This window comes from Schistocerca nitens, chromosome 10, assembly GCF_023898315.1.
Source record: "Schistocerca nitens isolate TAMUIC-IGC-003100 chromosome 10, iqSchNite1.1, whole genome shotgun sequence".
NCBI lineage: Eukaryota > Metazoa > Arthropoda > Insecta > Orthoptera > Acrididae > Schistocerca > Schistocerca nitens.
This window is the reverse complement of record NC_064623.1, coordinates 94,929,622-94,944,764: the sequence shown is the minus strand read 5'-3', so window position 1 is coordinate 94,944,764 and position 15,143 is coordinate 94,929,622. Positions and strand designations below refer to the sequence as shown.

The 15,143-nt window shown below is 41.6% G+C and overlaps 1 protein-coding gene across 2 annotated transcripts in view; it reads right to left on the bottom strand.

Annotated features, from left to right (window-relative positions):
- Positions 1-744: 744 nt before the first annotated feature.
- LOC126210482 (GATOR complex protein NPRL3) overlaps positions 745-15,143 on the bottom strand; it is a 90,676-nt gene continuing 76,277 nt past the window's right edge. For both annotated transcript variants that reach the window (XM_049939715.1, XM_049939716.1), the window contains exons 6-7: positions 9,637-9,869; positions 745-1,418 (exon numbers count right to left, since the gene is read on the bottom strand). In XM_049939715.1, the coding sequence (XP_049795672.1) occupies positions 1,241-1,418; positions 9,637-9,869 (411 nt within the window). In that variant the 3' untranslated portion in view covers positions 745-1,240. The remainder of the gene's footprint in view (positions 1,419-9,636; positions 9,870-15,143) is intronic.

The window sequence follows — 15,143 nt, the reverse complement described above, 5'->3', positions numbered from 1 at the left end:
TCATCCTGAATGTGAGTCCTGTGTGCTAGCCAAGCAGACAGTTCGGAGCGACACATGCCGTGTGTAGGTGTGTTATTCTACTGTTGAAAAATGCCAGCACAATACTGTCCCATGAGAGGTAATGCGTGAAGATACAGGATATCTGTGAAATACTGTTCTGCCGTCAAGAGTTCTCTCACTCACTCACTACCAGTCCTGAGCTGTAGTTGTACCCAAAGGCTTCCCACAATGTGATGGTGCTAGGTGTAATACTGTCGTGACTCTTCAAAACATAGGAAGAATGTGACCTCTCCCCTGGTCCCCACATACTCGTCAACAGTGGTCATCCGAAGGAGTGCAGAACTGCAATTCATTGCTATTCGTCAGCTGTCCATGCTTTGTGGTCACACCACCGTTCCAAGCACAGCTATTTGTGTTGTGCTGTTCCTGGCAGCCTACACAGGGGATGGCAATTCCACTGTCCGGTTGCTGCTGGTCTCATACCAATAGTGTGGGATGACACAGTATGAGGCAGGGAGTTCATTTGTATGTAACACAGCTGTAGTGGAAATGTTTGTATCAGGATTCTATACTTCTGTACAACCTGACATGTCTAATACCATTCTGTTAAATGACAAGACCAATAAATATTATTATCACCACCACTGCTACTACTATTACATCCAGGTAACAAAGAAAACACACACAACAGTATATAAATATTTATTTATAAAAAAAAATCTGTAAATACAGAAGCAAACTGGCCTTTCAACACATGCAAAATTATTGCACAGAGCTCACAAATGTGCTCTGTGTAAGCTACATATGCTTCTGGTAAAACTTTACGGATAACAGAAATCACAATTTAAAAAAAAGAAAGAAAACATCACAGATTGTCTTTATGGTAACAGTGGAGAGGCACAAATTTTACATCACAGTTTTGTACACTGGCTTAAAACTGGGTAGCACAGAGTTTCAATTATTCAGTATGTTCCTTAGTAAATACAAGTCAGACATTTGTACTTTCCTGTGCCTCGTAGTTTTGGTTTCCACTTGTTTTTAACACGCATGGAATGGTCGTCGAGATATGGTGAACTACCGAACTAGTGATTCTGGCCGCATCATAAAGAAATAGCTTTTATTACTTAGGAACAAGATACCATCCACAGCACAAGATGCTATTTGGGGTAATTGACACAGACACACTTTCCAGTTGCAGAAAAAGCATCCACTCCTGTCCTTTTTCTGCGCGAATATAGGCTTAGCAGATACCTGGACTGTCGGTGTGTGTGTGGAAGACTGCTATGTCGGGGTCTTCAGTATCGCAGGTAACTAGGACGTCACGGAACTTGTCCAGAAGCTGGAGCAGTGTGGATCGGCGCAGGTTCTCCTGGTACATGATCTCTTCCAGGTGGTGTTCTCCACGCAAATAGCCTGCCCTGTCGACAGAAAACAAAGTGTGATATAATTCTGTTGATGTCTCTGCACTTTATGTCAATCTGAGATCAATTGCAAGCATTCCTATTAGGCCTAATCACTGCTCAGATCATATGATCTTTGATCGTGATAGCCTAAACTTTTGTATACTGAAAGTTGGGTTTCATATACCCTAACAGACATTTTTGTTTTCAAATTACCTATCTCAATTCGTATCAGTCAGACGAAGGCCAGAAAAACAAAAAGTCTTCAATGTAAGCAGTGCTCAGTGTTTCTCAGTTCACTAGCAAAATATCAAGTCCATAAGAAATAAAATGAAACAGGCTACTGATAGCTCACTTGTTTGCATAACAGAACAATGGTGTGGGGGATCTCAAATAACACATGTAGCTCCAAACTCATAACATGTCATTATACTAGACATTCTTGAAAAATAAATCACAAATGGCTGTTGTATGATCCTTTTATAGTACTACTGGTTTCCAAATATTCGAACTGCATCTTCAGGTACATCTAAATAAAGAAAGATAGTACATGAGTGATTTAGGATATAAAACTTCCAAATTCCTTTTTAGAAATGGCAAGAATCTACAGAGAATAAAACATGATGCTCGATATATGATGCATAACTGACAAAAGCAAATATAAATACAGTAGTCAACTTATTTTCAGATCATTTACATGAAAAAGTTGAACGCATTGGATGTCCCATTATTCCCAGTCAAAATGGCTATAAAAGCAGGTCACCTCAGAATGTACAATAAAGTTGTAGAACAAGGGAAATGGGCTTAAAGATGAACAGTCATATTAAATAGTAGTTGCGATCAAACGACAAGACAGAGTGAAAAGCACAAAAAAAGCACAACAGAATAAAATCAGAATTGAGAAATAAATGGTAAAGAGATGCAAAATAAATAAAACGACTCATATCGGAACAGAACTGATGCACATCGGTAAAAAGCATCGCAGGTAGCTGCTAGCAGAATACTGAGCATGTGCGCGAGTGACAAGTAAACAGTGGACACGGCTTACCCAGAAGAGAAAGAAAACTGTAAACAATTTCAATTTGGGGAGGCGTCCTGAAAATACAAATATAATGTTAAAAAGTATGGTAATTACTTGGAGGGCTAGAGGTAGCATCTCTGATTCATAATCAAAATGTCTTCGGTCCCGTGTTCGAATCCTGCTACTGCTTAAATTTTGATTAATAATCAGCATTGGTGGCCGAAGGCTTCCGGCCTAAGAAGTCACCCTCATTCTGCCAACGGCCTTATCAAAGAGGGCGGAAGAGCGGGCAGAGGTTCAGGGCACTCTCTTGTCCTAGCGGTAGAAACTGCCCCTAAAGGCGGAAGAATCAGCAATGATCAATAGCATGACGATGCAGAAGGCAATGGAAACAACTGCATTAAAGACATGTAAAGTGTATCCACAGGACATGTGGCCTGTAACTGAAGAAGTGTCATGATGATCTCTCCATTGGCAAAAGATTCCGGAATAATCCTCCATTCAGATCTCCAGGAGGGGACTGACAACAGGGAGGTTACCACGAGAAAAAGATTGAGTAGGCAACGGAAGTATAATGTTCTAAGAGTTGGGGCATGGAATGTCAGAAGCTTGAAAGTGGTAGGGAAACTAGAAAATCTGAAAAGGGAAATGCAAAGGCTCAATCTAGATATAACAGGGGTCAGTGAAGTGAAGTGGAAAGTAGACAAGGATTTCTGGTGAGACGAGTATAGAGTAATATCAGAAAATGGTATAAAAGAAGTAGGATTTGTTATGAATAGGAAGGTAGGGCAGAGAGTGTGTTACTGTGAAAAGTTCAGTGACAGGGCTGTTCTTACCGGAATCAACAGCAAACCAACACAGAGGACAATAGTTCAGGTATACATGCCGATGTAGCAAGCTGAAGATGATGAGATAGAGAAAGTGTATGAGGATATTAAAAGGGTAATACAGTAGTTAAGGGGGATGAAAATCGAACAGTCGTGGGAGACTGAAATGCAGTTGTAGGGGAAGGAGTAGAAGAAAAGGTTACAGGAGAATATGGGGTTGGGACAAGGAATGAGAGAGGAGAAAGGCTAATTGAGTTCTGTAACACATTTCAGCTAGTAATAGCAAATACACTGTCCAAGAATCACAAGAGGAGGAGGTATACTTGGAAAAGACCATATGATACGGAAGATTTCAGTTAGATTACATCATGGTCAGACAGAGAATCCGAAACCAGATACTGGATTGTAAGGTGTACCTAGGAGCAGATATAGACTTAGATCATAATATAGTAGTGATGAAGAGTAGGCTGAAGTTGAAGACATCAGTCAGGAAGAATCAATACGCAAAGAAGGGGGATACGGAAGTACTACAGAATGACATGATACAGTTGAAGTTCTCTAAGGCTATAGCTACAGCAATAAGGAATAGTTCAATAGGCAGTATAGTTGAAGATGAATGGACATCTCCAAAAAAAGGGCATCACAGAAGTTGGGAAGGAAAACATAGGTACAAAGAAGGTAACTGTGAAGAAACAATGGGTAACAGAAGAACTACTTCAGTTGATTGATGAAAGGAGGAAGTACGAAAAGATTACTGAGGAATAAAGTAAATAGGAAGTACAGGGAAGCTAAGATGAAATGGCTGCAGGAAAAATGTGAAGACATCGAAAAAGAAATAATTGTTGGAAGGACAGACTCAGCTTACAGGAAAGTCAAAACAACCTTCAGTGGCATTAAAAGCAAGGGTGGTAACACTGAGAGTGCAACGGGAATTCCACTGTTAAATGCAGAGGAGAGAGCAGAGAGTTGGCAAGAATACACTGAAAAACCTCTACGAGGGGGAAGATTTGTCTGATGTGATAGAAGAAGAAACAGGAGTCGATTTAGAAGAGATAGGGGATCCAGTATTAGAATCAGAATTTAAGAGAGTTCTGGAGGACTTAAGATCAAATAAGGCAGAAGGAACAGATAACGTTCACTCAAAATTTCTAACAAAATGACTATTCACGTTGGTGTGTAGAATGTATGAGTCTGGCGACATACCATCTGACTTTCGGAAAAGCATCATCCACACAGTTCCGAAGCAGTCAAGAGCTGACAAGTGCGAGAATTATCGCACAATCAGCTTAAAAGCTCATGCATCCAAGTTGCTTACAAGAATAGTATACAGGAGAATAGAAAAGAAAATTGGGGATGCACTAAATGATGATCAAATTGGCTTTATGAAAAGTAGAGGCATGAGAGAGGTAATTCTGAGGTTGCAGTTAATAATGGAAGTAAGACTAAAGAAAAATCAAGACACGTTAATAGGATTTGTCGACCTGGAAAAAAAGTTCGACAATGGAAAATGGTGCAACATGTTCGAAATTCTGAAAAAAGTAGGGGTAAGCTATAGGGAGAGATGGGTCATATACAATATGTACAACAGCCAAGAGGCAATAATATGAGTGGACAACCAAGAACGAAGTGCTCGTATTAAAAAGGGTGTAAGACAAGGATGTAGCCTTCCCCCCCCCCCCCCCCTTGTTCAATTTGTACATTGAGGAAGGAATGATAGAAATAAAAGAAGGGTTCAGGAGTGGAATTAAAATTCAAGATGAAAGGATAGCAATGATACAATTCCCTGACTACATTTCTATCCTGAGTGAAAGTGAAGAATAATTACATGATCTGCTGAATGGAATGAACAGTCTAATGAGTACACAGTATGGATTGAGAGTAAATCGAAGAAAGACGAAGGTGATGAGAAGTAGTAGAAATGAGAACACCGAGGAACTTAACATCAGGATTGAGGGTCACAAAGAAGTCGAAGTTACGGAATTCTGCTACCTAGGCAGTAAAATAACCAATGACGGATGGAGCAAGGAGGACATCAAAAGCAGGCTAGCTATGGCAAAAAAGGAATTCCTGGCCAAGAGAAGTCTACTGATATCAAATATTGGCCTTAATCTGAGGAAGAAATTTCTGAGAATGTACGTCTGGAGTACAGCATTGTATGATAGTGAAACATGGACTGTAGGAAAACCAGAACAGAAGAGAATTTAAGCTTTGAGATGTGGTGCTGCAGGTGAATGTTGAAAATTATGTGGACTGATAAGATAAGGAATGAGAAGGCTCTATCCAGAATCGGAGAGGAAAGGAATATGAGGAAAACACTGATTAAGGAGAAGGGACAGGATGATAGGACATCTGTTAAGACACAAGGGAATGACTTCCATGGTAACAGAGGGAGCTGTAGAGGGCAAAAACTGTAGAGGAAGACAGACATTGGAATACATTCAGTGAAGATATAGGTTGCAAGTGCTACTCTGAGATGAAGAGGTTGACACAGGAGAGGAATTAGTGGCGGGTCACATCTAACCAGTAAGTTTAGTATACATTGCAAATGACAATTCCTATTTTGCAAAATTTGAATCTCTTACAATTATTTGAGGTATGGTGGCAACTGCCAGTGACAGTTCTCACCAACATGCATCAGATCCAATCCATTAAGTCTTGTTTTATTTGTTTTGGATCTCTTTACCATTCTTTTATCCATTCTAATTTTCGTCTATCTCACTTTTCTGGCACTTATGACTACTTACGTCTTTTGAGTGCAGCTACTATTAATATCTCTGTACATCTTTAAGACCCTTTTCCTTGTTTTACAACTTATTGTCCTTTCAGAGCTGACTTGCTTTTATGGTCGTCGTCTTCATTTCATCTGTTTTAAATTATGACTTTCATCACTATTTCAATGAATTTATTATAACCTGAATGGGAATTATGGGACATCCAATGCAATCAACTGTTTCATGTAAAAGATGTGAAAATAAGTAAGCTGACTACTATATGTAAAGTAGATTTTGTCAGTTCGACATCTTGTATCACATTATAATTTTTTCTCCCTAGAGTCTTGCCGTTTAATAAAAAAAAGTTAAGTAGTAATTCCTATATACCTTATGCACCACTATCAATCAAACAATGGAAAATCCAAGATGAAATGTAACAATATTATGAAAGGAAAAGTTGCTACTCACGATATAACGGAGATGCTGAGTCACAGATAGGCACAACAAAAGGACTGTCACAAATAAGCTTTCAGCCAGCAAGACCTCCGTATAAAAAAACACACACACACACACACACACGCGCGGGCGGTGTGGTCTTATTTTTGACGAAGGCCTTGCTGGCCGAAAGCTTATTTGTGACAGTCCTTTTGTTGTGCCTATCTGCGACTCAGCATCTTGCTATACAGTGGGTAGCAACTTTCCCTTTCATAATATCATAAACTACTCTTCTTTATTTAGATGTATCTGAAGATATTATGAGGGTCACTGCAGAAGTCATGGCAACTATTCTTTGTCACAAAAGTGGCAACACATTAAAAAATTCTGGAATACACAAATGGAAGGTTAGTTCTTATGTAATCATTACACGTAGGAAGATTGATGAACACACACTGTCATAAAGACACAGCACGAGAAAAATTATGAAAAAAAGTTTGTCGGGGCAAATGTATCAGTTGCAACAGTAGATTACAAAGTACACTCATTCCATGGCGTCAGGAGTCTCCCCAAGAAGCCACAGTAACATGGCATGACATAACATGACACAACATGGCAGTCCTTTCCAGGAGAAAAAGCCATTGTGTGGAATACACTTTGGAACACATGAAGATGTTACCACAGCAGTGATGTGTAAGATGCGACCATTCGCTCATCTTCGACAGGGTTGACAGGGTGTGACGTATTCATTGGGAGACCATTTTGAGGGACTCTAAGATGTCACAAGCCTGTGATCCTGCCCTGTACTATTGTATACTGTTGCAATTGAGAGTAAAACACATTTGAAATGACAAAATTTTTTTCTTATTTTTCCTTTTCCTATATCTTCATGGCAGTGTGTGTTCATCAACTTCCCTACAAGTAATGTTTACATATGAACTAACCTTTTATTCGTATATTTCAGAATTTTTTAATTCGTTACCATTTTTGAGGCAAAAAATAGTTGTCATAACTTATGCAATGACCCTCCTATAATGTTTGCATTATGGTAGAAGCATTATGAGACATGATGGATCAAGTATACATGTATAGGAGGAGTTTATGTCCCAATTTACAAGTAATATTATTTCGTTAAGTGAAGAAAAGCATTGAGGTACCAGCTATAGAGATAAGCAAGCCTGTCATGTTCCATAGGCTACCTATACTACGTTAAAGCCACTAAAGCTAATTAGTAATTACTTTCACGGGAGAGTAGTGTGTTCAAGAATATAACTGTACTTTCGCATGTCGTCGAACACAGGAACAATAACACAGCCGAGATATATAAAAAGATATGGCATAGCACTAGAACAAAACCAAAGAATAAACACATCGTAAATAACATTCTTCACAGAATAAACACCAAAGTCCACTGTGTGATGTCGTCGTGTCACCAAGCGGTTCCTACAGACACCCCCCTCCCCCCTGTAGAGTGGAGCTCCGGGCACATAAGGATACTTGTATTTTATAATTCTGCCCGCCCTAGAGCACTTCCCTGAGAACGGTGGGTCTTCCCGTGTGGTTTCCTGCTTCTGGCTTGGTATGTTGCTCTCTTCTAGCAACACCTCTTCATCATTTTGTGTAGGCGGCAGTTCTTCACTGGTGTCATGATTTTCTTCGGCAGCTGGTGGCCACATGTGCGCTGGTTTAACTCTCTTAATGGAAACTGTTTGGCGCTTCCCATAATGATTTATCTGCAGCGTATGTTCACCTCTCGCGAGTACTTTATACGGCCCAGTATATGGTGGCTGAAGAGGTGTTCGTACAGCGTCTGTCCTCAGCCACACATAAGGGCAATTGCTAAGCTGCTGGTAAACGAATGGTGTGTTGGTGCCATGTCGAGAACCAGGTGTCAGTCGTAGCTGTGCCATGTGGTTGCGGACTTCCTTGTAAGAAAATAAGGTATGTCGCCCACTGTCGCTTCCGTCGGTTCAACAAGAAATTCTGCCAGCAGCCTGAGGTTCTCTCTGTAAACCAGTTCAGCCATGGATGCACCTAGGTCTGATTTGCAGGCAGTTCGGAGGCCTACAAGCACCACTGACAATGCTGAAGTCCAGCTGTCCTTATGGCACAACAATGCTGTCTTTCATGTCCTGTGCCACCACTCAACTATGCCATTACTCGCTGGGTGATAAGTGGTGGTGCGGTGGTGGCAGGATCCACTGAGCTTGGCTAATTGTTGGAACAAAGTGGATTCAAATTGTCGTACTTGATCGGTTGTCACATATAGTGGACATCCAAAATGGGAGATCCAAGAAGCCAAAAATATTCGAGCTGCCGTCTCTGCTGAAATGTCCGATAGTGGAGAACCTTCTGCCCATCTTGTATACCGGTCCACCAATGTCGACAAATACTTGTAGCCTTCCAAAGGTGGTGGTAGGCCCACAATGTCCAAATGAACGTGGGAGAACCTCTTTGTTACCGAGGGAAAATCTCCAACTGTTTTATGTACATGCCGTCCAATCTTGTTCCTTTGGCACAGCATGCATGTTGTTACCCAACCGCGGCAATCCTTCCTTATACTCGGCCAGACAAAATGTTACGTGAGTAGTTTGATAGTCGCTCTGCTACCCGGATGACTGAGTCCGTGTATGCTGCCGAAAACCTCTTCTGCTGTCGAACATTTTCACTTATGGAGATTTAAAGATCAACAGGATGAGCTCCAACAGACTCCGCAAAACATTCATGAACATTACGCGCAGCTATAAGATATCACTATCAATTAACACTGCTACAAGGGCAACATAGCATTCAGTTTGAATCATTGACCAGTAAACTGCCATAGAGAAAGAAAGTTGTCATATTGTTGCAGGTAACTATGACCTTTCAGAGCATTCCACTAAGATGTTAAAATTAAACATTTCTGTATAAAATAAAACTAAAACAAAAAGGATTTTCTCTAAGCTAAAAAGAGTTTAATTTGCCATGACGAACAATGAAACTTGGGAAGAAGTGTACACAGAGACTAGCACATATGGAAAGTTTTCAAAGTTCATATCAATATTTAAATTCAAATTTGAAGAAGTATTTCCAAAAGTACTACGAATCATTAAAGCACAAAGCAAAATACACCACGTTACCAAAGCAGGATAAGGAAATCGTATGTAACTCTTAGGAACGTCCATATTCACTTATTATGTACATACAGCAAATGGGAAGTGTCATGTTTCTGTGTCAGTACAAAAGCAGAGCTGCTAACTTGCCTACAGAGCCGTGCCAGCAGCCGCAAGTCCTCGGGGTTGGCAGCTGCCGGACACCGCAGCACGGCGGCTCTCTCGTCGTCGGTCAGCTCTGCGAACGGTGGCTGGTCCACCACGGGGGTCAGGAGGTCGGGGACCAGGCTGCCGATACCCTCGTCACTCACAGTTGAACTCAGGTCACTCTCGTCCGGCGTCCCGCGGAAGCTCCCTCCTCCGCCTCCACTACTGCTTCCCGCCTTAAACAGAGGGCCGGTCGGTTTGAAAACACTGTCCCTCACTCCCTCCTCCATCTGAGGTTGGTTGCATTTCCTTGGTAAGATATTTGAAACAAAATCTGAATCTAATGATCATGGAAATGACAGTGAAGGATGATGAGGCTAGGTTGGACATACTACCAGACATCCCTCTGTAACAGAAATACATTTCTACAATATTAGGATAAGGACAGACTGCTCTCACTGTAAAGACAACCTACTGAATTGCAGACAGGCACAACAAAATGACTGTTACACATTACAGCTTTCAGCCAAAGCTTTTTTCAGCAAAGAAAACACACATTCACACAAGCAAGCACACATACGCACACATGGCCGCTACCACGAGTAGCTCTGACCGCAGTGCACTGTCACCCTGCTAGCAATTCAGGGTGGGCCAAGCAAGGGGGAGGGATAGTAGGGTATGGGTGGGTATAGAGAAAAACACTGTCTAGTGGGGGGCAGGGGGGGGGGGTGCAGGGACAAGAGACTTCCAGGCGCAGTGTCAGGAGGTGGAGTGTAGGGGGAAAAACCAGGCGCAGCAGAAAAGGAGAAGAGCAGGGAAGTGGAAAGGACAGGCAGCAGGCAGGTACACTGGCAGAGGGTGAGGGAGTCTGAAAAGGGAAGAAAAGCTAGGACGAGAGGAGGAAACTGTTGGGTGGAGTGTGTGGGGACAGCAGGCTACCATAGGTTGAGGACGGGATGATTTTGGGATCGGAGAAAGTTTTTTAAGGATACCCTCATCTGCGCAGCTCAGAAAAGCTAGTGGTGGAGGTACAGGTCCAGATGGGCTGGGTTGTGAAGCAGCCATTGAAATCAAGCATGTTATGTTCAGCTGCAAGTTGTGCCACGTGGTTGTCTACTTTGCTCCTGGCAACAGTTTGGCGTTGGCCATTCGTCATAGTGGACAACTAGTTAGTAGTCATACCAATATAAAAGGTTGTGCAATGGTTACAGCAGAGATGATATACAACATGCTTATTTTCACAGAGGACCCGGCCTTTCACAGGGCAGGATAGGCCTGTAACAGGAGTGCTGTCTGGGTGGATTGGGCAGGTCTTGCACCTGGGCCTTCCACAGGGATGTGATCAGTGTGACAAGGGGTGGGGATTGGGACTGCGACTGGGATGGACTAGGATGTTGTGGAGGTTGGGATGGGCGATAGAACACCACTTTAGGAGGGGTGGTAAGGATCTTGGGTAGGGTCCTTATTTCAGGACATCATGATAGGTAATAAAACCCAGATGAAAGATGTGTTTCAGTTGTTCTAGTCAAAGGTGGTATTGGGTAACAAAGGGGAGACTTTTGTAGCTAGTTCTTGGGGTTGGTAGGAGGATTGGGGGTGTGTGGGGAAATGGTATGGGAAATCTGTCTGCAAACTAGCTCTGGGGGCAGTACCTATCTGTGAAGGCCTTGGTGACACCTTCAGCATACTGGGAAAGGGAGTTCTTGTTACTGAGGATATGCCATCCCTGGGTGGCAAGGCTGTCTGGGAGAGACTCTTTTGGTGGTGCAGAGATGCCAGCTGTCAAAATGCAGGTACTATTGATGGCTGGTGGGTTTAATGTGTCCTTAGCTGTGGGCAGAGCCATCAGAGAGGACAAGGTCAACATTTAGGAAGGTAGCACATTGGGCTGAGGAGGACTAGGTGAAGTGGGCGGAACAGAAGGTGTTGAGGTTTTGAAGGAATGAGGATGGAGTTGTTGTGAGGTGAGTCCAAATCATGAAGATACCATCAATGAACCTGAACCAAAGCAGGGATTTGGGTTTTTGGGAGGCTACAAAGGCATCCTCTAGATGGCCCATAAACAGGTTGGCATACGGGGGTGTCATGGGTGCCCACAGCTGTGCCGTGGGTTTATTTGTATACCTTCCCTTTGTAGGAGTAGTAGTTATGTCTTAGTATAAATCTAGTTGGGTGGATGGGGAATGAGGTAGCAGGTTTGGAGTCTGAAGGACACTGGGAAAGCAAGACCATGAGCATGAGGGATGCTGGTGTATAGGGAGGTGGCATTGACAGTGACGAGTATGAACTCAGGAAGTAAGAGGGTGGGGGTGGTACAGAGTTGGTGAAGGAAGTGATTGGTATCTTTTACTTGAGAGGCAAAATTACAGGCAACTGGCTGGAGGTGTTGGACAATGAGGGCTGAAATCCTTTCAGTGAGGGCACAATAACCAGCCACAATGGGGCATCGATGATTGTTGGGTTTGCTAATTTTGGGAAGCATGCAGAAGGTTGATGCGCAGGGTGTCACAGGGGTGAGGAAGTAAATGGAGTCATGGGAGAGGTTCTAAGAAGGGTCTAAGACTTTAAGCAGGGATTGGAGGTTATGTTGGATTCAGGGATGGGATCACTCTGGCAGACTTTATATGTGGAAGAAACAGGCAATTGGCAGAGGTCTTCCACCAGGTGGTCACTGCAACTGATCATGGCAGTATTGGAGCCTTTGTCTGCAAAGACGTTTAGGTCTGGATCTGTTTTGAGACTGTGTTTGGCTATCCTTTCTTCTCCTGAAAGGTTGGTGTTCTGAGGAAGGGAACTGAGGAAGGATGGTGAGGCCAGGTTGCAAGTAAGATTGGTTCAAATGGCTTTGAGCACAATGGGACTTAACATCTGAGGTCATCAGTACCCTAGACTTAGAACTACTTTAACCCAACTAACCTAAGGACATCACACATATCCATGCCCGAGGCAGGATTCGAACCTGTGACCGTAGCAGCAGCAGCAGCAGCGCAGTTCCATACTGAAGCGCCTAGAACTGCTCGGCCACAAAGGCTGGCTGCAAGTAAGAAATTCCTGAATGTTGACCTGGGGGTGGTTAGGTGGGAAGGATTACAGTTGGTTGGTGGTTTGAATTGGGAGAGGCAGGGTTCAATGTTGGAATTAGGTTGGGTTTGGTTAAAGGGATTGCTGGCAAAGAAGTGTTTCCATTGCAGGAATTACAAGGAGTGCAAGTCATTGAAAAGCTGTGTTCTCGGGTTCCACAGTAACTACAAACTCAGAAATAGCAACAACATATTTGGCGGAAACAGTCAAATAATTGTGACAATGAAGATATAATTTTCACTGCTATCTTGTTAGGATGATGACAATGATGATTAAAAGTACTGATACCACAGATGACAGACTAAGTAAACAAAAATGTAGTGAAGGCTGAAAGTGATATAAACAATTTCTTTTTGTTTATTTAATTTTTCCTTGTATTATAAAAACATAGATAATTAATAAAGGGCATAAATTTAGAGCAGGCATAATTTTAACTTTCTGGACAGACCCCATACATTCATATAAGTTTGCAATTTGCATTATTCAGTACATGTTAAAAATAATTTTTTTTTTTTCAGGGAGCCTCTAAAATAAAAATAGTAGGGGGAGGGGGGGGGGGAGGGGGCATCAGGTGTCATATACTGGGTCATGGTGATATTTGGTGATTCAGTGATTAAGTGCCAGGCTGCAAATCTGAATGTTCAGGTTTGATCTCCAGTCATTCCTAGTATTTTTATCTGTCATTTATCACTTCTTTCACCTCTGACAACAATTGTTGACGTGAAAAATGTTGAGCTGCTCTGTGGTTTGCAACCCATGTTAAACAGAAGGTCCCCCCTATCATCAGCCGTGCAAGTCAGTGCAAAGGCCAGAGGAAGGCAACGACATACCGCCTCCGACAAGGCTGTGCCTAGTAAAACACTTTGATGTTCAAAAAAATCTTTGGATTGATGACTGCTTTACTTTCATCACATTATTAAAGCCTTCTGCTGACCGCATCTTCTTCAAAAAGTTGCCAACAATTTCGAGCAGATCCACAGCTTTCTTTAGGCTTACAGCAACTCTTTGGAGAACTTTGCTGACCTGGTTGACCCTGAACATGACTACATACAGACCACTGTACAACAAAAAAAGTTTTCTTGCAATACATCTACAATTATCAAGCAAGACGGCTTGTTCACCAACATGTTTACTGGACTATTTTTGCTTCTATTATTGTATACTTTATACTATGAAACACACTGTCACAGCAAACATGCAACTATTTGGCACCTGTTGTCTGTTTCTCACACTCAACCTTTCCAAGGTTGCCCAACAAATTCAGATTATACTGGCTTTATTGCTTTAATACAGCAGAGACATAGAAAGCAGTTATCATTCTGTCAAAGGCGCAGTTACCAGTTATGTTAGGTGCTTAGTTAAGAGCTCGTGGGACTTCTTGCTGTAAAATTATGGTTTTGCAGTACTTTTTTTAAAAAAAAAAATGATAAATTCATTAAAACGAAAATAAATTAGAAGTTTTTATTGCAGGCCAGAACTTCATGACACTTGCCATCTGCTGCCTGGTTTGATTTCTCCACTTCACTTAATTTCAACACCAGCTCCTCTAACTGATTGGATGAGAATTTACCACCCAGAGCTTTTTAACTCTCTTGGTTTGCAAATACAAATGAAAGAAGATTAGGTTCTAAGGAACCTCTTGACTTGCATTCATAGATGCAGAGCACAAGTTCAGATTTCTTAAAATTTCAAAACAGGGTCAGACTGATTATATGTAATGTACAGTTAACATGTGAGGACATTTAACAAATATTAAGAGAAATAAGAATTTTCATATAAGACAAATAGTTCATGAATTTTATGAAAAAGATCACACACTTTATAAGAAATGTGAAATCTGTAAAAGATTTCGATGTTAAATTTTAAATGTTGAAGGATCATAAACAGACACAAAGAAAGTAATAATGAAAGCATGGGATAATGAATGTGTGGCTGAAAACCGCAATTAACAACTTATTATTTCATTAAATACTGACAGCTGTTCTAGTGATCACACAACCAATAGTGAAAGTGATTCAGATATAAGCATTGTGCATCCACTAGTGGTTGTGTGTGTTATGGAAAATTCAATTGATTTATTTGGATAATTTGTTACTTTGCAACATGTGTGTACGTGAACACCTCTGATTACAGTATCGCATGCTTCACAGATACACTGATATTATGACCATTTTATAACACAATTACAGTAAAATTCTTCTTTCATTACAGAAATAAACAGGGTGACTATTAGTGATTCACTCACTTTCAAAACTCTATATTTTACAAAGTGTTACATGTACAGGTATGACTGATGCATGAAAAGAACTGTAATCTCACCCCAAGTTTGTATTTGGAACACTGCAAACATTCTACGAGTGCCCCTCTGGTCACAGAATACATATACAAAAAGCAACCAAGTTTGTTCCACACCTAATGTAGCAATGTCC